The 27,491-nt window shown below is 43.6% G+C and overlaps 1 protein-coding gene across 1 annotated transcript in view; it reads right to left on the reverse strand.

Annotated features, from left to right (window-relative positions):
* The window catches only part of SPNS3 (SPNS lysolipid transporter 3, sphingosine-1-phosphate (putative)), a 47,689-nt gene extending 20,727 nt beyond the window's left edge, over positions 1–26,962 (reverse strand). The window contains exons 1-8 of the mRNA XM_024103640.3: positions 26,710–26,962; positions 21,362–21,427; positions 19,946–20,082; positions 18,778–18,929; positions 16,789–16,855; positions 15,156–15,343; positions 11,505–11,657; positions 7,368–7,557 (exon numbers count right to left, since the gene is read on the reverse strand). Coding sequence (XP_023959408.2) covers positions 7,368–7,557; positions 11,505–11,657; positions 15,156–15,343; positions 16,789–16,855; positions 18,778–18,929; positions 19,946–20,082; positions 21,362–21,427; positions 26,710–26,935 — 1,179 coding nt within the window. The 5' untranslated portion in view covers positions 26,936–26,962. The remainder of the gene's footprint in view (positions 1–7,367; positions 7,558–11,504; positions 11,658–15,155; positions 15,344–16,788; positions 16,856–18,777; positions 18,930–19,945; positions 20,083–21,361; positions 21,428–26,709) is intronic.
* Between the last annotated feature and the right edge of the window lie 529 nt (positions 26,963–27,491).

Raw genomic sequence — 27,491 nt, forward strand, 5'->3', positions numbered from 1 at the left:
TGTGGACCAAACCGCATCTGATGGAAACACCACAAGATTAAAAAGTTAACTTGTAACAGTGTATAGTATATAAAGCAGTATAAACAAGTCATTGTCTGTATTAAATTTTAGTTTGTACTGACTTTGCTAGTGCTTTTTATGTAGCCTGTTGTAAAACTAGGCGAATATCTAGGTGAGGAACTGGCTCCCCCCTGGAAGACCTCTGTGTATGCCCAGGGATAGTGTACCTCTGGCTGAGAACCACTAAATCCAGTGGTTAAAGCAAGTGCTTATATGAACAGCCTGTAATCACTGTACTGATGGCATAGTTACAGATCTGTGACTTTGTTTTTCTTCTCATTTTTAAGAATTGTGGGTGAATTTACAGTTAAAGCACGTGGAGGAAGATGCTGTGGCAAGCTTTCCTCCCTTGTTAGCCCATGCACCTCAGTACTGACCTACCTCCTTGGAAGCCCAGTTGTGCTATGATTCTGGGGAATGACACCCACCAAAAGGGATCATTTATAGAAGTTGTGAGAAGCAGTTATCATCACACTGGAGGCTAGAAATGTCAGGCCAGGGATCTGCTTGCAGACCTTCCAGTCTAGACAGACTTACGGACCAAAGAGGAGGATGGATGCAACAAGAGTCTCTCCTTTGTTCAATCAATTCAAACTAGTTCTAGTTCACTTACATTAGAAGTTCAGCTCGTGTAACTGAAGTAAGGCTAGCGGTGGACTCTCAGTCACAGCCAAATCTTATGGGTAGGCTCTTCCCAGGGGAGTTAGGATTCTGGGTGGACCCATTAGAGAGAAGGGCTAGCTGTGAAGTCTGACCTGCGTTTGGATGCTGAGTCATTCCCGCCCCCTAAAGTTCAGAGGGATGTGGATACAGCTATAATCCAGGCCTATCTCCTTCCAAGATGCTTAATAAAGCAGTTTCCTAATTTGCCTCTGCACCCATTAACTCTGAACTCAGCTAAATGAAACTTAAGCCACCTACTACAATAGAAATGCTATTAATTGAACAGACCGTGACCAATACCAATATCCCTGGCTCAGGATGTATCAGCACCTGTGTTTATGTGCACAGCCCAAATGACACTGAAGTAACAGAAGCTTTTCCTTTTACTTCAGTGGGAGGTGGACTGGGCTATAACCCACTGTGCCAGAGTACTAACTGTAGCACCCTGGTCACTTAGGTAATGGCATAACAAAGAAGATTACAGGCTTAACTGGAGGCAGTTAACCTATTATGAGAGACTGTTGACACTTGGGGGCAATGATTGGGCTAATGCGGTAATTAGCTCAATAAGGGAAGCTATGTAATTGGCAGGAACAGGAATGAAGGGGAGAGTTTAGAGAGCGAGCTGGGTGGAAGGCTCCTCCTGACATATGCCCATACTTTGCTCGGCGATGCTAGGAATCTAAAGATTGAAGATACACATGGGGGAAAAGCAAAAGACTGTGCGTATATTGTGACTACACAAGAATACAAACAGGCCTGGCAGCACGGCACATGGGGTAGCTGAGGGAGTGCCCAGTCACATCTGACCTTGCAGACTAGGATGCAGTCTCTTTTCCAGTTCCAGATAGCCCATAAAGTGTACAAAAATGCTTTCTGTGCCAGTCTTAGCTGGGCAGCAAGCAATAATTTCATTATAGCACTTTGGACCAAACCCACAATGAAACATGTCTGTTAATATGAGTAGCAATATCATACAACTCTGCCTATGTCAAGCCACCTGGCTATAACCACAAATACCCTAGCACCTTGTGAACATTAGAGAACACTAGCCCTTCTCTGCCTGAACCCAAACTACCATGCTTTCGTTAATTTCTCCCTGGACAGTCCTAACTGATCATGTGCTAGACAAGTCCCTTACTTCCTCTCTTTTAACTGGTGCCATGAAAATTCAACTGGATCATTATCTGTAATTTGATACTTTAGAATCACTGCAGCTTGAGGGAGCGAATTTCAGTACTGGAAAGGGGCTTTCTGCAAGTGTTTGCATGCAGTTGAGTCCTGCTGTGCAGTTTAAGCGTTATGCAAATATGCAGCAGGTTATAAGAGGCAGTGCAGGTTCAAGTGATGTAGAGAAGAGACACTGAAAGAAAGTGGAGATTTATGGAAACACTGAAAGAAAGTGGCAGATCTTTTGGATCTAGAAGAGGTGTGTGTTCGTGTAGCGATTAGAACCAAAGGATTGAAAGAGTCCAGGACACTACTAACACACTATGGACTTCAGCAACTCACTTATCCTTGTTTTATAGAAGTAGCAGGTTAATACTACACATCTCCCTTACAGGGGACTCACGATGCTTTGCATTTGTAAAATAATTTGAGATTCAGGGATGAAAGGCAGTATAGTAGGACAAGGCATTATATATAATGTGCATGCACCAAAAAAAGAGGACATGTGGAGCACATCTGTCATACAGAAATAGAATAACTTTAAACCGTAAAATCTAGTGTTAAAATCAAAGTGGAAATAGGTCCAGACACTTCCTCCAGCACAAGGACGTGCCAAACAAGGTGCTGAGAAAGAGGGCCAAAGAGGGAAGTCAAAGATGAACTGGGCCAAGAGTATTACAAGTGGTGGCACTGACATGAGCTGGAAGAGCAGAGAAACAGGGATAAAGAGTTAGGCCTTGGCTACACTCAGGACTTCCCAGCGCTGCCGCGGTGTAAGTACTCCACCTCTCCGAGGGGAATAGCTTGCAGTGCTGCGAGCGAGCATGCAGCACTGCAGGCTCTGATTACACTGGCGCTTTACAGCGCTGTACTTGCTGCGTTCGGGGGGGGGCGTTTTCACACCCCTGAGCGCAGCAAGTTGCAGCGCTGTACAGCGCCAGTGTAGCCAAGGCCTTACAGCATGCTACAGCAAAGGCCCCAGGCCCTACAGCTCCATACAATTCCATTAGAATAGTTTAGATCATTATTAAATACTTTGTACTATTCCATATTATTAGATCTATTTAGTTCTGGTAGTATGAGTGATTCCACCTTAGCCTAACAGAGTTCATTTTTAAGGTCTCATGCAGATAGTAGTTTTAGCTCAGAGAGGAAAAATATTACCCCAACCAGCTTTGGGATGCAATACCTAAAGCTGCAGATTCACGTTGTTGTAGTTGTTATCTGTTCTTGAACTAGCACCAATTTTATTTTCCCACCTATGGTATAAATGCAGCATGGTACATCCCAGATATACTCACCATCCAGCTGCACACAGGAGTATAGAGATTTTGTGTGTGTTTCTTTTTCCTGGTTCAGGGACATAGATCCTGGAAGTACTTTACTCACACAGAGAAGCCACACACAATGCATTATTTATGTGCACCGTGCTATTTCTGCCATTCCCCAATGCAGCCTCAAATCACTGCTCTAAATGAATATGGGGAATGGCTCTGTCAGAGCTACAGACAATCTTGGTTGTTTTGTGGCAAGTCAGCCCTCATCTGTTAATAAGTATAATGGTTTGGAATGTCTGTCCAAAACAACAGGGAAAGCCCAGCTACGGTACTGTTCAGACCACAGAGTCAGCTGAGGTCCTATATACAGTACTAGGAGACAGCAATTAGTTATATTGAAATGGTTATAAGATTCCACAGTAACAGGGTTATTATTTTATTAGGATTAATGCTGTGAATGAAGTATTTGTATTCTTATATAGCACCTATAAAGTAGACTGAACGCTGTACTATGATATTTAAACATGAAATGAGATTCAAGAAAGCCCTGTTATAAGTCAGTCACGTACCTTGTGACATACCATTAACAAATAATCTTCCATGATTGTCTTCAAACTGACTAATAAATGCATTGCAACAATGGCTTGCGAAGCTAGATCATACCTGCCTGCCATACATAATAGGCTAGATTTATCCCTCCTCCAACAACTGAAGTCAAGGGAGTTGCACCAAGGATGCACATTTGGTCCATTATTTAAGTCTTAATGATTCCCACCTTGCCTCAAATACATTATGTTTTACATTAGTGGCCCTAAATATTGCATATTTAGTACAGCTGTAGCGTTTGGGCAAGAACTTGGTAGCTATGTGTACTGTATCAAAGGAAATTTGTATCACTTTCTCTGCCCTCATTTTTAAGCCCCCTTTCTTTCCCCGCCTCCCACCCTCCACTGGATTCCAGCACTGTGCCCACTCCAATTGTCTATTTCCTTTCCCTGTTTCCCTTCCCAGTCCCTGACAAATGGGCAATTTAAAGCCTGATGGTAGTTTACATGGCACATTGGCTACAATTTCTATGTGAAGGTACCGTCAGCTTTGAAGAAAAGACTTACATCAGCCCTGGAGGGTTGTGAAGAGGACAGCAACATGCGGAGCATCTGTCTCCCTGGGGTTCCCTATAACTGTCCTAGAAAAAAACTAAATACCCTGTGATTTTTTTTCCTGAAGAGATTCAGAAAGGTATTTTAAGGGCAGCCAACATGCTGTTACATTGTCAAATGAAAAATAAATAGATGAAGGAATCAAGTTTGTACGAAATCAGTTCCAGCAAGATCTATCTAGGGAAGAGTCAGAGTAGCAATTAATGGGCTGGTTTAAGGAAAACATGGTGCCTCTTTCCTAAACAAAGTAAAAGAGTCACTTGGGCAAGAAGCAGACATCACACGTAACCAAGGAAGTCTAAATGCAGGCCACAGGTACTAATCCCACCGGATTGCAGCAGTCAGTGGCTAAGAAGAGAGTAGCTGCAGGTTGGCTCAAAATTTGGCTTCACTGGGGCAAACTCAGTCCTAAGGTCAATGGAGGTGCACCCATTTAAATCCAGTTTGAATTCAGCCCTCGTTGTAATCTGGCTCTTGATAAATAGCTAAAATTCAAACATAAAAACTTATCAAGGCACTAAGGAGACAGTACTCAATGCTACTACAGACAAGTATACTCCTTTCCTGTCAGCATAAGGAAACTTACAGCTTTGAATGGTGGAATAGATTCAGACAGGTGATCCAAACCAAACTACATCCTGAGATGGAACAAAATTCAGACAACTTTGTTGCAATTTGCATTACCTGCACAAAAACTAATTTTGAAATCAAGAATTGCTGAACTATGCAGACAGAAAGCGGAGGAAAGAGACTGTTCTAATGGCATCTCCAATCCAGCTGCCACAGAGAAATACTGAAAAAGTCTTGAAATACTTCCATTTCAACATCCACCAGAGGTTTCTTGTAAGTTTGGATAGACAACACAAGGCTGATGTTCACCCACCAGCTACCTACAGCCAAAGCAGCCTTCATAATGTATTCAGATATGGACAGAGCAATACACCAAGCACTCTTAAGAAACTATGTGAAGCATGCAGTTTTTGCCTCAGTAGCTTTCTTATACTGTAAGATATAGACTAGTTTCCTGGCCTCCATGCGGCTGAATTAACAGTGATGGGAAAGCCAGCTTCTCTGCCTGCGTCCTACACCATGGAAAGCTCCAATTCAGTGGGAGCTTTGAGTCAGATGCACCAGCTGGCAGTCCACCCCAATTCTCACACCATGACGACTTATGCCAGATGGAGTTTGGAAAGAAAAAAAACAGCATAGTAAGTATTGGGAAGGGGAACAGTTAGGCAGCTGTACTTGTAAGAATCAGAAGAAACAGGTGGCAAGACTACACAGACCTCAATAAATAAATAAATAAATGAAGTATAATATAATATATTATAATATATTCTTCTATCTATATAGAGAAGCTGCAGCATTTAAAGACCCACTGGCCTGTATTTGGGAGAGGGGGGGAGAAGGAGGAGAGAAGGGAGAAATGATGGTTGTCCATATCCCACTCTGGGATTTCCTCCCAAATCCTGAGAACAGAGTGCTGGATGCCAACCTCTATTCAGAGGAGGATTCTGCCAATATATTTTGATGGGGATGGTAGTATGTTCCTCCACCCTTTAAAACTACGAGATTTTTGTGTGAAAAATGTTTTTCATTCATGAAGATTTTCATCTCATGCTGCTTGGTCGTCATTTGATGTCTCATGCAACAACTAGGGAACAGGAGCTGACAAACTCCTTTGACCAAATGAGTTTTCATCCAACCATCCATAGTCAGAAATAGAGGCCGTGAAGGGGGAGAGAAGCACTATGATAGGCTGGCAGAATCATCTATAATGTTTGTTAACGTTAGTGCAATACGCAGTTATGATTGTGCGCTGCACCTTTAGGTGTAAAAATGTCTGCTAGCGGCAGGACTGTAAATGGATTTGAGATAGAGGCTCTTATAAAGAGAAAGTACGCAGATTCTCAAGACAATTATATTCTCTGCCATTTACCTCTGCATACCTGAATCTTTTATTTATTTATTTATTTTAAGTCAAGTTCACATTTTGCTCTGTGTGCGTGAAAAATTCATCCTCTTTCCCCCTTAAGTGTCAGTGGTCTTTCACTGGGATTTTAGATTGCTGAAGAGGCAAAAGGAAAACCTTTTTGAACAAAAGCTATTTTTAGAAGAGAAAGCACTGTGAAAGCACCCTTTTTTGCAGTGAAGTGTTGATTACTGTAATTAACTTTACATGGATCCTATTGTTTATGTTAATTCTGGTAATGGTGGATCTAGAGTCATTGGAGAGGGCTTGGGATTTCTTTCATAGCTGTTAACAGATTATTGCTAAAATAAGGTTTGCATTCAGTTCATCCTCACAGGGAGTTCCTGCAGCTACTGATCTCTCTTGGTATGTTTCTGCATTCCTCTTCACTGAGAGCAGGATTTAGGCTATTTTCGCTTCTGGTTACATCTCCACAGGTCTAAGAAAAGCAGCTAGTGATTTTGGGCACCCAACTTGCTGACTAAATTCTTCTGAAAAGGAACTCTGTTTATTGTACAGTGCCAAGCACATTGTAATCTTTAAGTGTTCTGGGAGAGAAGAGAAATAGTATCATACATGGCAGATTCATTTAATTAAACACCAAGTTAGGACTTCGAGTTTGCACTTAAATATACCTTTGGAAACCTGGGGCAGTCAAACCATGCCCAGCTAAAGGTGCATTGTAGTCTTTTAGCAAGTGGCCATACTAGGTTGAATAAATTTACCACCCTCTTCAATACAAAGATGCAGTGCATGGAGGTTACAAGTCCCAGTCTGCAACGTCCCCTTTTCCATAGGTGGTCTGGCTGTTCATATTGAAAGGGGAGCTCTGCACAATGGGGTGTGTAGTCCCTAGGCTGCACCTTGGAAGCAGAGACTGCAACCACAGACCAGGTTAGAGCCCCCTGTGCAGCACTCAGCCTGCGGGCTACATTGTGGCATGAGCCATTGCAAGCTGTTAATTAAATTCCTTCAACTAGACCATTCTGAGGACCACACCCTGCAACCCGCCCATGCTATCTTACAAAACCATTTGTCAAGGCTATACAGTTCATCGACACTTACGTAAGTAGCAAGGATGCTCCGCTCGGCCAGCATGATAGACAGATAGAGACATGGGGCAGAGGACAACATGCCCACAGCACAAATAAGAGGGTCGGCCTTAGCGTTTATCTTCTTATATCTTCTTGCAACTCCTGCCCCAGTGATGACACCAACAATTCCCGTCACGATGGTAATTCCTCCAAATATTAGGCTGGCGGTAAAGGAAAGGGATGGGATGAGTAAGGCAATAAAGGCACATTAAGGGAGAAGAATCAGTCCAAGTGTCTATCATTAGTTTGTGATCTCAGCTGGTCTTGTACGTCTCAGAGAGAAGTTTCAAGTTTCTTTTCTCGCCCCCGTTTTTTTGGTGTTTATTGCACAAAGCAGAGAAGGATTTTAATGGAGAAATCAAATCTGGGCTCCATTTTACCCAAGTCCTCCAGGGCTAAATACATGCTTAGTTGGAAATTATAATTCTGCTATCAATGTCGTATCCGCCAAAGCAGTGATGCGCCCATGCACAGAGCAGGTGTTATCACCTGTGCCAGAGGAAGGGAGATTAACAACCCACTGGGTGTTCCATCAGTAGGAGCTGCCTTAGAGAGCCATAGATTGAGAGGAGTTTCCAGCCATCTTGGCCATACCTATGAACTGAGCTACTCCCCCACCCCCAGTATGGATGGGGTAGCTTTGTACCAGTCTGCTCTCTTGGAAGAGATCCCATCACATGGGATCATACTGGTAGAACCCATCATAACCCTCAAATTAATCTGGCTCACATGGGACACTTCTCCCACTGCTGGATACAGCCCTTCTTTACATGACAGCTCGGGGCAGACTGAACAGTTATCCAGTTGGAACTACACAAAATATTTTCACAATGTAGAGTTTCAAATGCCACTCAGTTTTGTTTCATGTGCCTGTGAAAGCTGAAGTGCTCCTCAGAGGAACAGCCAGTTTGTCTTCTTGAAAGCAAGACTTATCTTGACTTCCAGTGGGTCTTTTGTAAACCCTTTCTTCTATCCCAGATGAGATTCTGATGACAAAAATAAACTTCCCTGTGATAAATAAGATTTTGGTGTCCCTGATAATTTAATCTATCATAGCCCTCTCGAATGAAATGGAGACAGAAGTGTAGTGTTCCGAACACAAAAGGCTCTAACTATTTTAGCATTCTGGTAGCACTCTATGTGGCTTTAAGGGTATGTCTACTCTGCAATTAGACACCCATGGCTGGCCCGTGCCAGCTGACTCGGGTTCATGGGGCTGTTTAATTGTGGTGTAGATGTTCAGGCTCAGGCTCGGGCCTGGGTTCTAGGACTCTGTGAGGTGGGAGGGTCCCAGGGCTTGGGCTGCAGCCCAAGCCCATCTACACTGCAATTAAACAGTCCCTTAGCCTAGCCCAAATCTGCTGGCACGGGCTAGCCACGGGTGTCTAGTTGCAGAGTAGAAATACCCTTAAGAAACGGTGACCTTTCTTGGCTCTCCCTGGCTCTAGGGCAGGGAGATCTGCATTTATACATAGCAGGCTGTGATGCCAAACAAGGAATCTGTTCTTTTAAACTGCAGCACACTGGCTCTTACCATTTCTCCCAGATGATTAGGAGGAAATTAGTTACTAATTCTACACTAAAAAGGTGAAGCAATAACTGACAGCCAACTCTATTAGGCAGAGTTCAAGTGTGCAATAGGCTTACCACTCTTCAGTACTCTAGGCAACCATCACAGTTAAATAGTTCTTAGAAATAACATGGATAGAGCATCAATGGTCAAAAGATTTATTTTATACACATTTGCCAGGTACAGGCAAGTTTGAATCTCTAAGGTTACATTAGTGTTTCTGAGGGGCCCTGCAATTGTGTTTAGAGATCCCTTTTTATCCCAAAGGAGCTATGAGCTGTAGGCTAGTACTGAAACATAGCCACTCGTAAGATAGAAAAGGCGCAGCTAAGACAGAAGGAGTGGAAGAGGCCTTTTCATCTAAGTGATGAAACCCATTTCTGGAGATAATTTTTTTGTTTTAAGACTGTCATGGAATCTTTTAGTGTTTGAAAACCCCAGGTACTTGTCTGGATACCTCAAGCACCAAATTCAGAACCTTATGGCCTGCTTCCTTGAGGTTTCTTGTATTTCACAGCCACCAGGACATGACCAGGTTTCTACTGATTTGCTTTACTTCATTCTAAACCCCCTACAGGGATGAAGAGTATGGCAAATCACTCAGTCCTTGAAATATCCTGAAAGGTTAGGGATAGCTTGGTTTGGGATGTCTATGACAGATTATAAGTCCGATGAGTCACACTTGCATGGAGTCTGGCAATCGGCACATAGAGAAGAGGGGACGGGGAGATGTTTTGCTGCTTGTGTTGTGAAAGGCAGTAGCTAGCGAGGGTGGGAGCACAGTATTGAGCACACTCCGCTATCCCTAAGTGCAGAAAGCCAAGGAGGATCGTCTTCTTCCACCCTGAAGGAGGAAGGGTTCTGAGAACGTCAAAGCCAATGAAATGTCAGATCGGAATTACAGCATCAGATGCTCTGTCCTGCTGCCTTGCTGGGACACAAAAGTAACAAATCCTTCCCTTCCTCCCGACACCACACATGGTTTTCTGAAGGAACCTATTTTATCTGCATTGCAAGATCTGTAACAGAGAATTTCTCTCCAGAAGAGCTCTGCCTGCAGATAAATTATTGATTGGTGGAAATTACCTTATTTTGATATAAAAGGTTATGGTACTGTGCCAGATTAATCAAGCCTGATTCACACCGGAGTCATAGTAACTTTGCCACGCTGGCAGTTGATTCTAATTCCAGAATAGTAGGAAAGGAATAGGGATGTCCACACTTTTATAAAGATCTGGACAAACTGAAGAATCCAGAGGAGGGCGACAAAAATTATAAAAGGTTTCGAAAACCTGACCTATGAAGGAAGGTTAAAAAAACTGGGCATATCTAGTCCTGAGAAAAGAAGACTGAGGAGGGAACCTGATAACAGTCTTCAAATATGTTAAGGGAAGAGGACAATGATCAGTTGTTCTCCATATGCACTGAAGGTAGGACTAAACTCCTTTAAACTCTGAATCTGAACCTCATGCTTGAATCCTTCTCCAGGCAGCAATTTTTCATTACTTAGATGTTTAAACTACTTCTCCCCTCCAACCCACGTATTCTAATACTGATATAAATCGGATGCAACTGGAAAGCCCTTTAAGAGAATAAGTTTAACTGGGATGCTCCCCAAGCAGCCAAATTAAGGGCTTGTCTACACACGGAAATTGCACAGATTTAACTAATTCCGTGTAGCAAAATCAGTGAAAGTCCTTGTGGGAACACCTGAATTGATATATTTGTGTGTAAGCCTGGCTCTAAGACTTCTACTTCTTGCAAGGGCTGCTGCTTGTCTGGGACACCCATCCGGGATTCAGTGGCATCCAGGTAGGGATGCGCTGCAGATCAAGGGCTGATACTTCTTTGTAAGGAGGGAGCCAATTCTGCGAAGCCAAACCAATTTAGTACAATCTTCTAAGTGCTGTTTAAAGAAGTTAGTATGTTGCCCTGGATTTTCCTCCACTACAAGTCAGCTTCATCTGGGAGAAATCAGAGCCTTTCACCAGTGGCCGATTTTAACCCTTTAGTGAACCGGCACGTTGTACACGAGCCAAGTCAAGGCATTTGAGAAGCATTTCAGGAGCAAGCCAGCATCTTCTCCTAATTAGGTGATCCACTCACTTGGGATGAGGAGCAGCCCCTTAGGGCACCCCAGTTATTAGATTCTGTCGCAAGAAGTGTACAGTAAGAGTAATTTAGTCAAGAGATTACACTGCTAATTGTAATATGCACAGTTAATCTCTTTCCTTAGACGATTTAAAGCAATGTACAGATGAATTATGCCCCATCATAAGGAGGGCATGCCGGCATTAGTTCCTGGCTACATTATATACTACCTGTGTGACCTTGGACAAGTCAGTTATCTGACTTAGTTTGTCATCTGTAAAATGGAGCAATACTTATGCCTTCTCAATAAGCGTTCACAGCCACATCCCACCCTTTGTCTTTAGGAAGAGAAAGCACATGACAGCCATTAGCATTTTGAAACATGGAGTGTTCATATATGCATTTCCTATATCCCGTCTGATCTTTTCAGAGTGAAGTGTGCCTCACCTGTTGGGAGATTTGCATGGCTCCTGAAGGCATGGAGGTACAAGGTCATGGACTACCTGAGCCCTGTCAAGGAACAGTGGTACCCATAATCCCAGGGCTCCAGTCACAAAGGCCATCGCTGTCACACCCAATGAGGACCAGATGAAACTTTGGCTGTCACACCAAAAGAAATAAGTATTAGTGCTAGTATGATCAATAGTTTGAAAGAATGGGGCATGGAAAGGAAGGGGAAGTCCAGCCTGGGTATCTAGTGTTCTAAGAAATCAATATGAATGGATTGCTTCAGAGACCTGTTAACGACATGAGTAACTTCCCTGTTGATTACGAAGATCTGATTATTGAAGAGATCAAATCTATATACACTCAAACCAGCAAGGGTTAGGCATTAATTAGTTACGTGAACTATTGCTTTCACAGTGTTAAAGTCCATCTTTAGTCTCTTGAAGATTCACACCACCATTTACTGCAGGTAGGCTCTGAAAGAAAAATGAGTGTTGGAAGGTGGGTGAAAATGTCATGACTTGCCAACAGTTTGAAAATACAGTGCACAGAGAGAGCCCTGAGTGCCTCAGGATGATTTGAAATCTGTTTTGTTGCCAATATACACAAGCACAACAGTTTGGATGGCCCAATAGTTAAGGAAGGAGTTGAGAAGTTAAGTGTTACTGTATCTCAAAGTGTCATGAAAGTATACATTATTTCTTAATCAGCCTACATAGTTTTCAAGCAGAAGGGTAAGCAATGTAACAGGCTGTCTCTACTGGAAGCAATTAGAACTGTTAAACTGTTTCACAGACCCCCCCTAGGACTAACAAAGTCTACTTTAGACTAAGGGGTCAAGGTAAGGATGACATCTTAGTGTAAGACAGTGGTTCTCAACCTTTCCAGACTACTGTATCCCTTTCAGGAGTCTGATTTGACTTGCATACCCCAATTTTCACCTCACTTAAAAACTACTTGCTTACAAAATCAGACATAAAAATAAAAGTGTCACAGCACAATACTACTGAAAAATTGTGTACTTTCTCATTTTGTCTGTATGAAATCTTAGTTTGTACTGACTTCGTTAGTGCTTTTTATGTACTAGGAAAATATCTAGTTGAGTTGATGTATCCCCTGGAAGACCTCTGTGAACCCCCGGCAGTATGCGTACCCCTGGCTGAGAACCACTAATGTGCTATAGATGACATGTCATAACCTCCCAGTGAGCCAGGATTAGCAGCTTAGTACCTCAGCTCCTCAAGACACATGGCTCTAGCACTTGAGTTAAAGAGTTAAATTTGCGGTAGTAGGTCCCTTATTCTTTGTGGATCAGTCACTAGAGGCAAATAGGTCGCATACATACACAGCCAGTACGTGACACTAGACGGCCACAGATCTGTTACATCACTAATGTTTGGAGACTGACCTTCTGATGAGTAAAGCTTTGCATTGCATGCATTGGAACAACCAAGGACAAAACCCTTTTGGCTCACCTAAGACAGCAGTTGCCTACAGACCACAAAAAATCCTGATTTGGGTCTCAAGTCTGATTATTGCGCAAGGTGCACATAAAGAAATGCCAGTCTCCAAATGGAGGATTGTGCTCTAGTCTAGTGTCCAGCCACTACTAATGAACCACAATTCCATCTTCCCAGATGTAGTCACTCTATGGTGGCCAGATATGATCAAGCCTGGTTCGTAGGAAAGCAGAAGAGGGAGTTTGTCCTTAAAATAAAGGGAGCAGATAGGAATGCATTTGAAGGCAGATTACAATGTTAGTCTGGCCTGGGAGAAATAAACTTCATGCAGGTAAACAGTGCCACCCAGCGGATAAAGAAGATCAGCATTTCCAGCCTTTTGCCAAAACTGACGTGGTTAGCTGGTCATACATCAGATGATGCACAGTTACTTCACAAATCTAAGTCCTGATCTTGCAGGATCTAGCCCCCTGATATCATAAGGCACTGCAGCAGACTATTCAAGACTGCCTGAGAAGTGCTGATACGACATTCCTTAGGAGACACCCACAAATTCAGCACCAGGAAAAGGAAATGATCACACAATGGTATTAACACTAACACCTAGGCACAAAGTTCAACAGCACATTGGTCACAAGTAATGGCACCACTGAGAGATATGGAATTTCCTGTTCTTATTTTTCCCCTGCTGCCAGCCATGTCATCCTCTAGGCACTTTTCAGAGCTGAGGACCTGATACTCCATGGCAACAGATCCTGAGCCCAGCATTCCCCTAAAGGAGCAAGGTTGGGAGAGGCAAACATGTACTACCAAGTGTAGCCCTGCTAAAGTCACAAATGGTAACAAACATATGCCCAACAGTAAGCACTTGCTGGGACAGGCCCCTGATCTGGAAGCTCTTAGGGAAGGGAGGGCAGAAGGCATTATAGATTCACAGGGCTGAATAATTATTAGCAATAATGCGCTGCTCCTGCTGCTGCAGAACACTAGGAACGAGACAGATTCCGTTAGAAAGCCCCACGGGGCATTCAGCCATTTGAATTGCTGCTTGCCTTCATTTGCTATTTGTATTATTGTAGCGCCTAGGAACACCAGTCATGGACTAGGACCCCTCTGGGCTAGGCAATATGCCGAAAGAACAAAAGACAGCCCCTGCTCCAGAGAGCTTATAGTCAAAGTATAAAGACAAGACAAACAGTGCGACAGTAGTAGTGTAGAATTATATGGTCTATTCTTAATTTGCAGGTGTTTAATTGGCTCTCAGACCTGTTATAAAGACACCTCGTTTTCCTGTATCTCCTGTCATCTGAGACCTCCAAGCACGCTATAGACCATAATATCTAGGGCCCGCAAGGCTACTTTGAACTGGGATCAACAGATTGTAGCACAGCTCTTTCTGCCCTCTAATGTGCTCCATTTGCTTGGATCTGAAGAAGCATCTGGGTTGTTCATCCTCACACCATGACTCAGGAAGTTGCAACCTAATTGTCAAAATACCCAACATTTGGGACCGCCCCTTGTTTGTTGGGGTGAACTCTCAGCCCCATCAGCTGTACACCTAGGAATAGGATTATGTTTGGTCTACCACAAGCAGGTGAGGAGTTCCTCTACACTGGATTTATATTTCCATTTGATTCCAACTAATCACAGCAACAGATAGCCTCAAGGGAGACCACAAACATTTGTACATGTTAGGGATGGGCCAGAGTTGTGAAGTTATACCCCTGAACTGAATCCCAACATAGAGGCCCAGGGCTGTTAAGTTTAGAGGCAGGTTTGGATCAGGTTTCCAACTGCATGACAGTAGCAGCTAGACTGAACCAGTGCTAGAGTTCAGGCCCATTTCTAAATTAGATAGGCAATTCTAACAGGGTCTCTCCAGTAATGAGTGAGCCAGACACCCCTGATCCCTCTGTCCCAAAGACTAGCTGCTTTGCATCTTTCTTTCCCCTCATAGGGGGAGAGTGGCCAATGCAGATCAGTTCTTAGTCTCACAGGCAGTATCCCAGTAATTAAGGAAGGGGGATTCATTACCAACATCTCTGTGATCTTACATGCCCTACAGCACATAGATGCAGAGGACCTGCATGTAGAATATGGGAGCTTTCTGAATTTGGAATCACTCTATTGGTTTAGTTTTTACAGCCATAGCCACCTACAGAGTGTTGCCTTTGCAGCCATAGCCACCTACTTCTTGCTGAGGGATTTGACATCTTCACACCAGGTCGAGCTGTCAGTACTCTGGGCACCAGGCTTATCTGCTCCCTGAGTTGTGCTAGTGATGCTCTCGCCTCCATGTCCTTCAGCTGCATCCTGGGTTGGATCAGGGACCAGTAGAATCAGAAGAGCCACTGCTATAACACCTATGCAAGGAGTTATCTGTAGAGATAAAACTGGAGTAAGGTCACGGTCACCTTTCCTCTGATACTGAAGGCCAGTTAATAGCAAAAGAAAGTCACAACATTGCTCCTAAAGATTTACATTTAGGGAAGCTGCAGACAAGCCTAGACCCAGTTGCATGCGTCACCTAGACATGATTAGCTTTTCTCTCAGGGGAGAAATCCTTTTGGTGATGTTGGTGAAAAGATGCAGTATGTTCCCCAACCCTTATGCAGTCTCCTATGCAAAGGCTCCATCCCCCCTTCCCCACGATCCTGGAGAAAAATGTAAGGGGAGTGCTCCCCACGATGTAATGTTGGGATCTCGAGCAGGCGGGTCACCAGATAGGGGAGCCGTAGCATCCCTGCTGCATCTAGAAAAGCATTCGCACCCACATGCACACTTCTAATCCAGCAAGTACCTCAATAGGGGGTTTATTCAGGACACTTTGAGCAGCATAATGTAGAAGAATTGAGCTTGAGACTACAAATCAAGTATTTCAGAGTTCTAATCCCAGCTGTCACTCATTTTCCGTGCAGCTCTAAGTCAAACCCCATGTCCTCTTTGCCCCACTGATACTAGCTGACATACTTTGCAGGTGAGTTAGGAAGATTTATCAAGTGCTTTGAAGATGTGAAATGTCCTATAAGGGCAGAGCATTCATCATGGCAATCTGACTAATACAAGACTGGCATAGGGGTTATTTGCAGCAGTATTTTCACAAAACTGGTTCCTCTTGTAACAATTTCTCTGCAGAATGACATGATTCTATGCCAAAGTGATGACCATTTTAGTTTTTAGGTGCCTCTGTCTGAAAAGGCCTCTAGGCCCAGCACCAGCTACCCTTCAGTCCACTGTAGCTCTTCCAAATGGGTCTTGAATTAAGGGGTACCTATGAAGCTAAGGAGGATCCAATGTCCCACCTAAAAATTGACTGGATGGCAGCTCTGCAGTTCACCCATCCTTGCTTTGAGCATAGTTACAGTCATGGAACCTTAAAACGCCACTCACCCTCAGGGCCGGCGCAACCCAATAGGCGACCTAGGCAGTCGCCTAGGGTGCTACCATTTGGGGGGCGGCATTTTGGGGCGGGACCTTCCGCCGCCTAGGATGGCAGAAAAGCTGGCGGCGCTCCTGCTCACCCTCCAGAAAGAGTTCAATTAAATAGTGAATTCATGTAAGAAAGGGGGGCTTTAATGGAAGATTCTAGGACTGCAACTCTCTTCTCTGTTGGTAACTATGTTCCCCTCCATTTATTCTTATATTTTGTTTCTTTAAAACCCTTTTAACGTTCTTGTTGAGACACCGTGATCAGAGAAGTCCCTGCATACAGGATTGAAATCCTAATGATACAGACCCCAATAGACTATATGGATCCCAGTCAAAACCAGGATTTTACAAAGAGTGGATCAGTACTGAGCAGTGAGAGAAAGGGAAAGACTCACCCTGAATGCCCAATGCCAGTGGCCAGCAGCCTGTGTTACACTAGATGCCAGAACATAACCAAGACCACTGTAAAAGACAAAATGTGATGCCAAGACTATATTAGTTTCCATTGGTGCCGTGAGACCCCAAGGCCCTGCAGGGGTAGGATTTGTACTGAGAGGAGCATAGAGGAACATTTTTTGCAGTCATTTCCTAGCAGTGAGGCCTATTCAATTGCAGCTCCCAGGGAAATTAGTTGGGTTTAGGCATTGTAACCTGCTCAGAGCAGGTTTGAGATGGTGGTAATATCCAAGCCACATTTACATTAATATTTATGCAAGTATGTTGATGCTGAAAAACAGGTACTGATTTTTCATAGTACAGACACACTCTGCGTGCCCCTACTGTTGAATCACAGGAGGTCAGGCTACCTTTCCCTCACAGGACAGGGAGATTGGCCCTTATCCAGCAGCCCCACACATAATGTTAAGATTGGGGAGCAGCTACCCAATCATGTTGGACTATTCTAGAAAAGGGTCTTCCAGGCCCACGTAGGCACAGAAGCAATGTGATGATGCCTCTGGCTTGCCCACCCTCCCTCCATGAAGGTAATGGTAAACGGGGAGTGGGGGGAGGTAGGGGCAAGGTTAAGAAGCAGGGTAGGGGAGAGTATTATTCAGCGTATCAGATAGAACAGGGATGGGCAAACTACAGATCACGAGCAGTTTAAAGCCGGCCCGCAAGCTCCTGCTGGGGAGCAGGGTCTGGGGGTTGCCTCACTCCAGCGCTCCAGCAGGGGTGCAGGGTTTGGGGCCGCACCATGCGGCTCCTGGAAGCTGAGGCATGGCCCCGCTCTGGCTCCTACACACTTCAGTGACCCCCTCTGGTGCTCCAATGGGAGCTGCAAGGGCGGTGCCTGCAGATGGGACAGCGTGCAGAGCCACCTGGCCGCGCCTCCGCGTAGGAGCCAGAGAAGGGACATGCTGCTGCTTCCGGGAGCCACTTGAGGTAAGTGCCGCTCGGAGCCTGCATTCCTGAGCCTCTCCCCATGCCGCAACCCCCTGCCCCAGCCCTGATCCCCCTCCCGTCCTCTGAACCCCTCGATCCCAGCCCGGAGCACCCTCCTGCACCCCAAAACTCTCATCCCCAGCCCCACCCCAGAGCCCGCACCCCCAGATGGAGCCTGCACCCCTTCCCACACCTCAACCCCCTGCCCCAGTCCAGAGCCCCCTCATACACCCTGAACTCCTCATTTCTGGCCCCACCCCGGAGCCCACATCCTCAACCAGAGCCCTCACCCCCTCCCGCACCCTAACTCCAATTTTGTGAGCATTCATGACCCACCATACAATTTCTATTCCCAGATGTGGCTCTTGGGCCAAAAAGTTTGCCCACCCCTGAGATAGAAGGTGTGTTTTCCCTGGGAGTAAACATTTACTCTGTGTAATTAGACCCAAGCATCCAAATCCAGGCAGCCCACACACAGGTTCACTGCGAGACCCTGTTTGGATAAACCATATGAATTAAGCTCTTCCTTTAGCTTTAACTGGGAGACTGAGTTCTGTCCTGACTGTCACTAACACATGGTAGGACTCTGGACAGCTTATCTATAAGACCATTATTTTCCCACTCTCAGAGGAGGTTTTTTATTAAGAAAGCAAACCACATTTTCAGTACCTTATTCTTTTTATGCGTAGAAATGTTTCAAAAGTGTAAGTTTTTCATGGGAAATTTAAAAAACAACAACAACAACAACAACAACAAAAAACCTCCCTGACAATATTTTTAAGGAAAAACCAAAAAGCGGAAGAGCTTTGGGTATTCCAGAAAATTCTGCTTTTCAGTTTGCTTTCGTTTTATTAAAATATTTCAATTTTTCCACCAAAATCAAAGTTTTCCACAAGAAAAAAAAAGAGTCAAAAAGCCATTCTTAATTGAAAAAGTAAACATGAAAAAATTCAATTCAGAAAGTGCTCCAAGAAGTGCCCGTTACTGGTGAGCAGACAAACCTTCCAACTGGGATGAAGATATAGAAGACAGACAACATACAGGTCCTTTGGTCCTTCTCAAACAGGTCCGCAATGATGGTAGGTGCTATGGTGGAGTAACTGGCTGTGCCGATGCCAACAAATCCTCGTGAAACGAAGAAAATCCAGGAGTACTGGGGACAGAAGAGGCATTAAGATCCAATGAGCACACGTGAAATGGAAGCTACCTTTTAAGGAAGCATGTTTCTCATGGGATGGGAGTTTAAGACCTGGTCTACACTAAGGGGGTAATGTAAGTTGCTTTAAGTTACGCTAGTTAAATTATGTAACTTAAGTCGTCGTAGCTTAGATTGACTTACAGCTATGTCTAAACTGCGCTATGTTGACAGGAGATGTTCTCCCGCCAACACAGCTTCCACCTCTCAGGGAGGTGGAGTATTGAAGTCGACAGAAGAGCGCTCTCACATCAACTTATTGCGTCTTCACCAGACCCACTAAATGGATGGCCGCTACATCGATCTAGCCAGTAGTGAAGACAAGCCCTTAGTGTAGACAAGGTCTTAGCTGCCTCTGCCAGGGTCGTTACAGTTACCAGTGTTTACAACAGGGAGAACACTTTGAGTCCCCTATAGTTACTAAGGTAGCCTCACTAAACTGGAGGATCTAAGAAGGGCAGCTGAAGTAACTGGGCCAAATCCTGCAGTGCTTGGCATTTATTCATTCATGACTCCCATTAACTTCAGAGTGCTGTCTCCTCCCACACCTGCACCCCCTCCAAGCACAACACTGCTTTTCAAGCTTCCTTCTGCAGCAGCATGTGGTGAATTCTTGGGGTGTCACTGGGGGGCATTGCAAGGCATGGTCAGTAGTTCCACAGATTCACCAGCCAAGCCCCTACATCCTAACGTACACGCTCAGAAAGAGGGCAAGGACAAAGCTAAGGATACTGCAGCAGCAGCTGTAGAACAGCTTCACTGGTGTGCTATGGCCTGGAAGGGTCAGGACATCATTCCCTATAGAGCTTTCCTGCACAAAGCCCATTTACTCATGTGTCAAGGAGTTAGCTCCAGGGTGCTGCCTGAAAGCGTTTACAAACTATAACGTGATCAGAACAAAAGTTCCATGAGTCACTGCAAGACTCAGGCAGCTGATTTCTAAAAGTACCATTCCAAATAAGCAAGTGACGTACCGATTCAGTGATGAATGAGCTGCCTAACGTCACACCTGACCAGAGGAAGATACCAGCACTGAGGATGACTTTCCTGCTGTACCGGTCACCAAGGTATCCGAAGAAGGGTGCAGACAGCAAAAAACAGAAGATGAAGACTGCAATCCAAAGCAAGAGCAGTGACAATGCTGGCCAGATTATTCTTATGGCTCCCCTCACTCCCCAGAGAGGGATGCCATGTGCTACTGTTAGTCTTTAAGGTGCCACCGGACTCCTAGTTGTTTTTGTGGATACAGACTAACACAGCTACCCCTCTGATACTTGACATGAGCTACTTACTAGGCAGAATGCCCAATTTTGAGGTTGCAGAAGTGCAATTCATGAGTAGAGAGCTCTGAGCCAACTCTCCAGATCCAAACAATTCACATTTTTATATCCCTGGCTCTTCTCTAGTTACAAGATGTCTGGATTTATTAATTCTGTTTTAGGCAGTGGCTTTTCTAGCTATTGAAGTTTACAGATGGAGATGACAGAGCCAATGGACAGTAAAATACATGTTTAACGCGATAAACTGGATGAAATGTGTTACTAAGTTACTATTCTATATACAGAGCTGAAAGACACTTCTCCCAGGTACCTCAACAGACCATAGGGAGACACTGAAAATTCAGCCTAAGGTTGCATCTCCAGACTCTGCAGCTACAGTTCAGACACTGTCAGCCCAGCTTACTAGTTCATGTCACCATCCAGAATGGATTGGTTACTCCCAAAGCATGCTCCAAAAGGGGGTACACCCTTAAATACTATCGAATTCAGTTAAAGAGTTCTAATTCTGGAACTGATCATTTTACAGAGTCTGAGAGATACCCAACAGTTAAAAGTAAAACAAAGGGATTACATACAATGACCACTTTACGTAGAACTTTAATTCATGCCAATTGCTTTATGAAAAAAAGAGTAATTTAATTGGTTAGCCTGTTCTATTTATACCCTGGAGTCAATGGATTTGATTAGGTTAGAATTTTACCTGTTGTGTTCAGGGCAGGAAGCAAGTATCTTTCCCAATGGTAACCTCAAGGAGAATTTTTATGTGAAGAATTTTATTGCCCAAGTTGGAAGTTAGGTGAGAAACCAAGTTTAACCCCCCTCAATTCTTATGATTTAAGTGCCGTAAGAACTTTAGTGGTGACCACAAACAGTCAAGCACTTTCTTTACTCCTGGAAGGCTGCAGGCTTGGTCAGACTTTAGCCAGTGACTTTCAGTCCTGTATTTGTGATCAAACTGACTAAACATTTTAAAGATCAAAGCCGAAATCAACAGGACAGTGGGGAACTGGAAAAAATAAGGAGCAGGGACAAACTAGACTGCATTTTAGAGACAGGCAAAATGGATGTGGAGTAGGCTAAGCTGCTCCCAGTAGTGTGACATCTCTTTACCTGTCTGCAGTAAGCCTGCACTGCTATCACTGATGTTGAAGTACTTCGTTATATCTACCAGCACCCCTGCAACAAAGAGAAAAATCATAATTATGCAGCTATAGCAGAGTGTATCATTCCTCAGTAGTTGCCATTTTACTCATTTGCTAACCTGAAGACTCACTTCAAGTCAAGGGGTAGCACAGAGGTGGTGAGTTGGCCCATTAATTTTCCTGGGGGCTGTAATCTTTAAACCTTCCATAGCATCTTGTATACATTAATAAACTAGTTATTGTGAAGTTTCCATCACTTTCTTCAGGCAATTCATAGTCATCCTACTATTGGAGATCTTGCAAGACTCAACTCAGCCAGGATTTCCATAGAATTTCTACAGAGCCATGTGTGTACATAGTGATGTATAAACGGTTTACAATTCAAGGTTTAGACCAGTGGTTCCCAAACTTGGTTCGTGGCTTGTTCAGGGTAAGCCCCTGGTGGGCTGTGAGATGCTTTGTTTACCTGAGCGTCCGTAAGTACGGCCGCTCGCATCTCCCAGTGGCTGCAGTTCGCCGTTCCCAGCCAATGGGGGCTGTGGGAAGCGGTGGCCCGTCCCACGCCACTTCCCGCAGCTCCCATTGGCCGGGAACGGCAAACCGTGGCCACTGGGAGCTGCGAGCGGCCGTACTTACGGACGCTCAGGTAAACAAAGCGTCTCACAGCCCGCCAGGGGCCTAACCTGAACAAGCCATGAACCAAGTTTCGGAACCACTGGTTTAGACGGACCCAATGGGAAACAAAATAGAATAGATGGTAGTTTAATTCTGTGGGCTTTTAGCTGCATGCAGCTAGAGATCCTGAAATGTTTAGGATAAGCTTTTAGCTGCATGCAGCTAGAGATCCTGAAATGTTTAGGATAAGCAAAAGTTATTTCTAAAATTCTGTTAAGGATGACATTTTAACATTTCCAGTGTACAGAGGTGCTCTGATTTCTGTCTCTCTCCAAAGAGAGTATTAATGATTACAATAGTCCTTATTATGAGTTGAAGGCTAAAAAAAATAAACTTTAGTGATTGGTGTAGTAGTTCTCTAAAAATAGTTTTCACCATTTGGAAAGATTGTTATCCTGACAAGAGCTTGATGTTTTGTACCCACTTTGTTGGGGTAAACTGAGGCACATGTAGGAGAGCAATTTTGAGACAAAGGATTTTTGTAATCCCTATGACACTGACAAACACCACAAGCTTGCAGTGATAAAGAATTATTTGATGTTTCTGTATCTGGTTTATATAAAGGTGTGAAGGGCTTGTTGCTGATCTTCCTCACTTCCTCTTAACTAATTAAGACTAGTGGCAAAATTTGAACATTTCCAGCTTATTAAAAGATATTGAAAGAAATGTTAGTTTCTTTCAAAACTGTTTGACTTTACATCAGCAACAAAATAGGGAAAAATATAGGATTCGACATCATATGGATGCATTAATGCAGTTGTGATAAAACATGGCATTTACCCAATATCATGAGCATCATCATTTTTAGACTGCATTTGTAGCTAGGACACACTTATCTTTTAATCACGCATCAGCCCTTTCCTGAGACAAAATTTAAAATAGATAGCAGAGGCTTAAACAATAAAGAAACAGGGATGTATTTGTATTCCTTTAGTCTGATAATAGTGGATATTTTAGCAATTTTTCACTTCTTGTATTACTTGGTTTAGTTTATTTTTATGTTTTTGAAAAAGGAATTTAAAAATTTTTAATGAGGAGACATGGTGCCACTCTCTAATCTCCAATAGTGTGGTAGACAAGCAACTGTTGAATGTGGCCTACTTTGATGACTGATTAAACTGACTTTGAAATGAGACTAGCAGCAACACTGAGATTCCATATTTGATTCTTAATTTCTTCCGATTATACTGTATTCTTCACGTGCAAGCAACAGATTATTTTTTGTAGTCTACTACTCTTGCAATCTCCCTCAGCGACTGGAGAGTCTATTTTCCTTCACCAGTCAGTTTCTGCAATCATCCGTACATGTCATGCCTACAATCCCTGTGCCTTCATTACAGAAAACACAGGTGTAATTGAAGGCAGAACTTTGCCTCCAGACCCTTTGCTTTTAGCGATTGTGTAGACCTTCAGACTTTGATTTTCATATCCCAGGATAAATTTGCAGGGCTTAGAATGAGAAAAAACAAAACAAAACAAAACAAACATTGATGTACAACACATGGAACTCCAGTGACATTTTTAGTCACTTTTCCGAGCAGAACCCCACTTAAATCCTGAAGTTATTTCAATGATTGAGACAGACTTTTAATGGTCAAGATTTTACCACACCTGAAATCAATCAAACTATACCCTTTTATCCATGCCTCTAGGGTAGAACTTGGTAGCTATTTATCAATGCACAGCACCACTGATCAACAGGAAATGCAAAAAGTAAAGTATCAAAGTAAAACTGCAACTGGAATTGCAAGTAGATTCTCCACACATGCAAATTGAGCATTCCAACCCAAGTTAAAAAAAATTCTGTTTGAATGCTACCTAAAATTATCCACCTAAATAATTCTCTAGCTTTCACATACCAAGTCACACAAGTCAATAGGAGCCAAAGATGATCAGCACCTCTGAAATTCAGGCCAGTTATTTAGGTGTATAACTTTTAGTGGGAACCAAGTTGGAAAGTATTGACCTTAACCCCCAGCAATGGGATTACAAACAAGAGGGACAAAGTTCAATTATCAACACTTGAAGAAACATTTGACAGAATCTATTCTATCCTTTCCCCTCATATAATTAGATGCACACAGACAAAAGGTCTCTCATGGCTGAGGGTCAGAGCAAAGCAGATTACATCTTGAAAAGAACTGTTAAGAACAGAAAACCACAACTTCTCCATAGCCTTCAGTACCCTTGCAAGTTGATGCACACACCTCCCCTACTTTCCTGTTCAAACTTATTAAAAGCCAGACACTTTGGGTATGTCTACACAGACTCGGGCTAGCAGGACTCACAATAGTAGTCTAAAAATAACTGTGTGGACAGCATGGGAAGTTGCTGTCTTATTCCCCCCCACCCGCCTGCCCGTCCCTAGGCTTCAGAGCCTGAGCTCCAGCCTGAGCTGCAACTTCCCATGCTGTCGACAGAGCTATTTTTAGAGCATCAGTGCAAACCTCGGTATCCAAAGTCGGCCAAAGCACACTGTGAGGCTCGCTGCCATGGGCTGTGTAGACATACCTTTTACTTAAGGGTTCTGATAGCCAAAGAGATAGAAGAGTTAAAAAGGAAGGTGGCTGATGCAAGAATTCTGCAATACAGCTTGACTTCAAGCTGATGTACAGGATATCGGTATACTGATGTACAGGATATCGGTAGCTATTTTAACTGGCAAACAAAAGGGGATCTAGAACTCTGAGAACTGAAACATATTTCAGTTAACTCCTAGCTTAGGGTTAGGGTACAGGACTGATCTGTTGACTGTTTGGGTTCTAGCCCCATCTCTGCTATCGAGTTCCTGTGTTATCTCGGTTGTGTTAAACTGTGCCTCAGTTTCCTTATTGGTTAAGCTGGGGTGCCATCACTGACTTCATAGGGGTGCTGTGAAACTTTCACTAATATGTGTAAAGCACTTTCATGTCATAGACTGGAAGGAGCTAAAGTAGTACAGTTCTAGTAATGTCTTGAATGACAATGACCATGGCCAGGACTTCGCATACCTAGCCTCTGTCAAATTCATTTTATTAACATCCAACATTTTCCCTGTGTGTATTCTTTCTCCTTATCGCCCCTTCCAGTTATTCTGTCCATCCCCCATTCGGCTCCTAGCTGGGGGTCAGTTATTTGATGCCTAAGCAAAAGAAAATAGTAGGAGAATCAAAAATTCCCATGAAGGACTTGTGGCAATAACTGCCTTGCTACTTCATTCAGCTCATATTCTTATTTGTTTCCTATTCCTGGCTGAAAAGGAGCCATGTTCATTTCCCCAATTATTCAGGGGAAAACAAGTTTGAACCCACAAACAATGTACAGCCCCAGTCCCTCATCGTTGCTAAAACTGCTTCCTGTGTGAATTAAGTCTATGGCACATATAGTTTCATCTTAGTGCACAAAATAACTCCCTTTCCTGTTAAAGGCAGTCAGGCATTTATTTAAGTCCAGACTGATGACCAAACCCGCAAAGATCTTGACAAACAAGAGACTCAGGATTGCCAAGTTAAATTTGCTATTTTGTGAATAAAAAGTGAGTCTGCTAGACAGAGAAACTGAGGAAATTCCAGTCTTTGTGCCCAATCAGAAACTGAAAAACACTGGCAGGCAGCCTGGGAAACCCATCACAAGTTTCCATTCTTACCTCCAAGTTGAGGGCAAGCTAGAGGTTTGCAGGCGAGGGAGGGAGCGGAGTAGAAATAGGATTTTGACACCTAAACCAGAAGAAATCCCACAGATCACAATTCACCTGAAGACCCATGGCTTCCTCACGATTCTCCAGATATCCAAATTGCAACAAAGCTCCACTAGAAGCACTGCTTTTATCATGGTTCCCACTCATGCCTTGGCAAAAACCATCCTCCTAAGTCAGAATGATCTTATTCAGAGAACTATTTGTGATTTTTGAAGGGCAATGAAATGGAGAATGGGTTTCCTCTAGCCTCAACTTCTCCCGAAGTTATGTGAAACTCCTAACTGCAGAGATCACCTAGTTTCCACTGGGCCAGAAGATAAAACCAGCCTTTCCCTGTCAAAATTTTGGCCAAAAGAGTAGGTTTTTTGCTCCTTTAATCCCCTCCATAAGAGAAGCGAGTCAGGGATGATCTCATCATTAGTTCTTTTTCCATACAAAGCTCACTAGTTTCAATGGGAGCACTGTCTAAAAGCAAGCAAAGAGGGCAGTAATCCCCCACTCACTTTCCCAGGCAGAGAGGAGAAAAGCCAACTGAAGGTAGATGTTGTGAGCTGCCTGTCTACAGCCCCAGAAAAGCATCTTTGTCAAAGCTCTGCAAAGTCATTACTTAGAACCAGATCAGTTGCCCTTTATACCCAGGTTCCATTTATAAATGATTTAAGGGTTAATAAAGGATTAATGCATGTTATATGCATGTTATAGACATGAATAGTTGGAGGTTGCTTAAAACTTTATGGACCTTTAACAATTATTAAAATCTATAAATGGCACCTTGACAGGAAGTGTGACCAACGGACCAAAACAAACAAGTGAAAAGTGTTAAACAGTCTGTGCTTCTGAATAATTTACTTTTTTTACACAGATAAACAGCTTTAAGCCAGATGTTTCCCCGTTAACTGTGGAGTGAACAGAGTTGCTGAGAACTATAGTTTGTTCTTTCTAAGAGAGAGGAGGAAGAGTCTTACCTGGTACAATAAACCAATCCATGTAGTTGAGTAAGTTAATATAGCACAGCACACCAACTGCTAGGTAAGATCTCTTTGCTGAAATGTTTCCTGGTGTCTGTAAGAACTGAGCAGTACTTGTAGTTGGTGCAATAGCTCCATAATTCTGTGAGCCAGGGGGCTGCTGGGACTGCAGGTCTGTGAACTCATTCATTCCACTGGACCCCTCTGGCACAGAGTTCTGCATGATCCACCGTGCATAAAGGCACCACAAGTTTCAAACTCTTTTCTAAGTGCATTAAGTAAGGTCTCAATTTTGCAATCAAGTTATGAGGAACTTCACCCGGTGTAGTCATTTCCTGAAATGATGATCCTCCCACAAGTCTAGCGACTTGCACGGAAAATTAAGGTTCCCATGATAGAGCTTCTGCAGGAAAAGAAGATCCAGCCCTGTGGATTTTGCTGAGAAATTTAAGTTGTAAAATATATTCTACCTTGCACTCAAGGTAAGATTGGACAAGGTAAATACAAGATAATCCACTGTGCATGAAGAAAAAGTACTACAGAATTTTGTGAAGGCCTCAAAGAGTGAACGGAGAAGATCTTAATAACAACCTTTTCCAGATGCCAGGACTCAGGGAGACTCTTTAGAACCAAAGATGGCCTCTTTGGCAGAGGGGAAAAAGGAGGAGAGACAAGATGATCCACTGACTAGGGTACTAGCCTAGGACTTGGGAAACCTGGCTACAAGTCTTTGCTCTACTACGGACTTCCTGTGTGATCTTAGTCTCTGCCTCAGTTCC

This window comes from Chrysemys picta, chromosome 19 (genome assembly GCF_011386835.1).
Source record: "Chrysemys picta bellii isolate R12L10 chromosome 19, ASM1138683v2, whole genome shotgun sequence".
NCBI lineage: Eukaryota > Metazoa > Chordata > Testudines > Emydidae > Chrysemys > Chrysemys picta.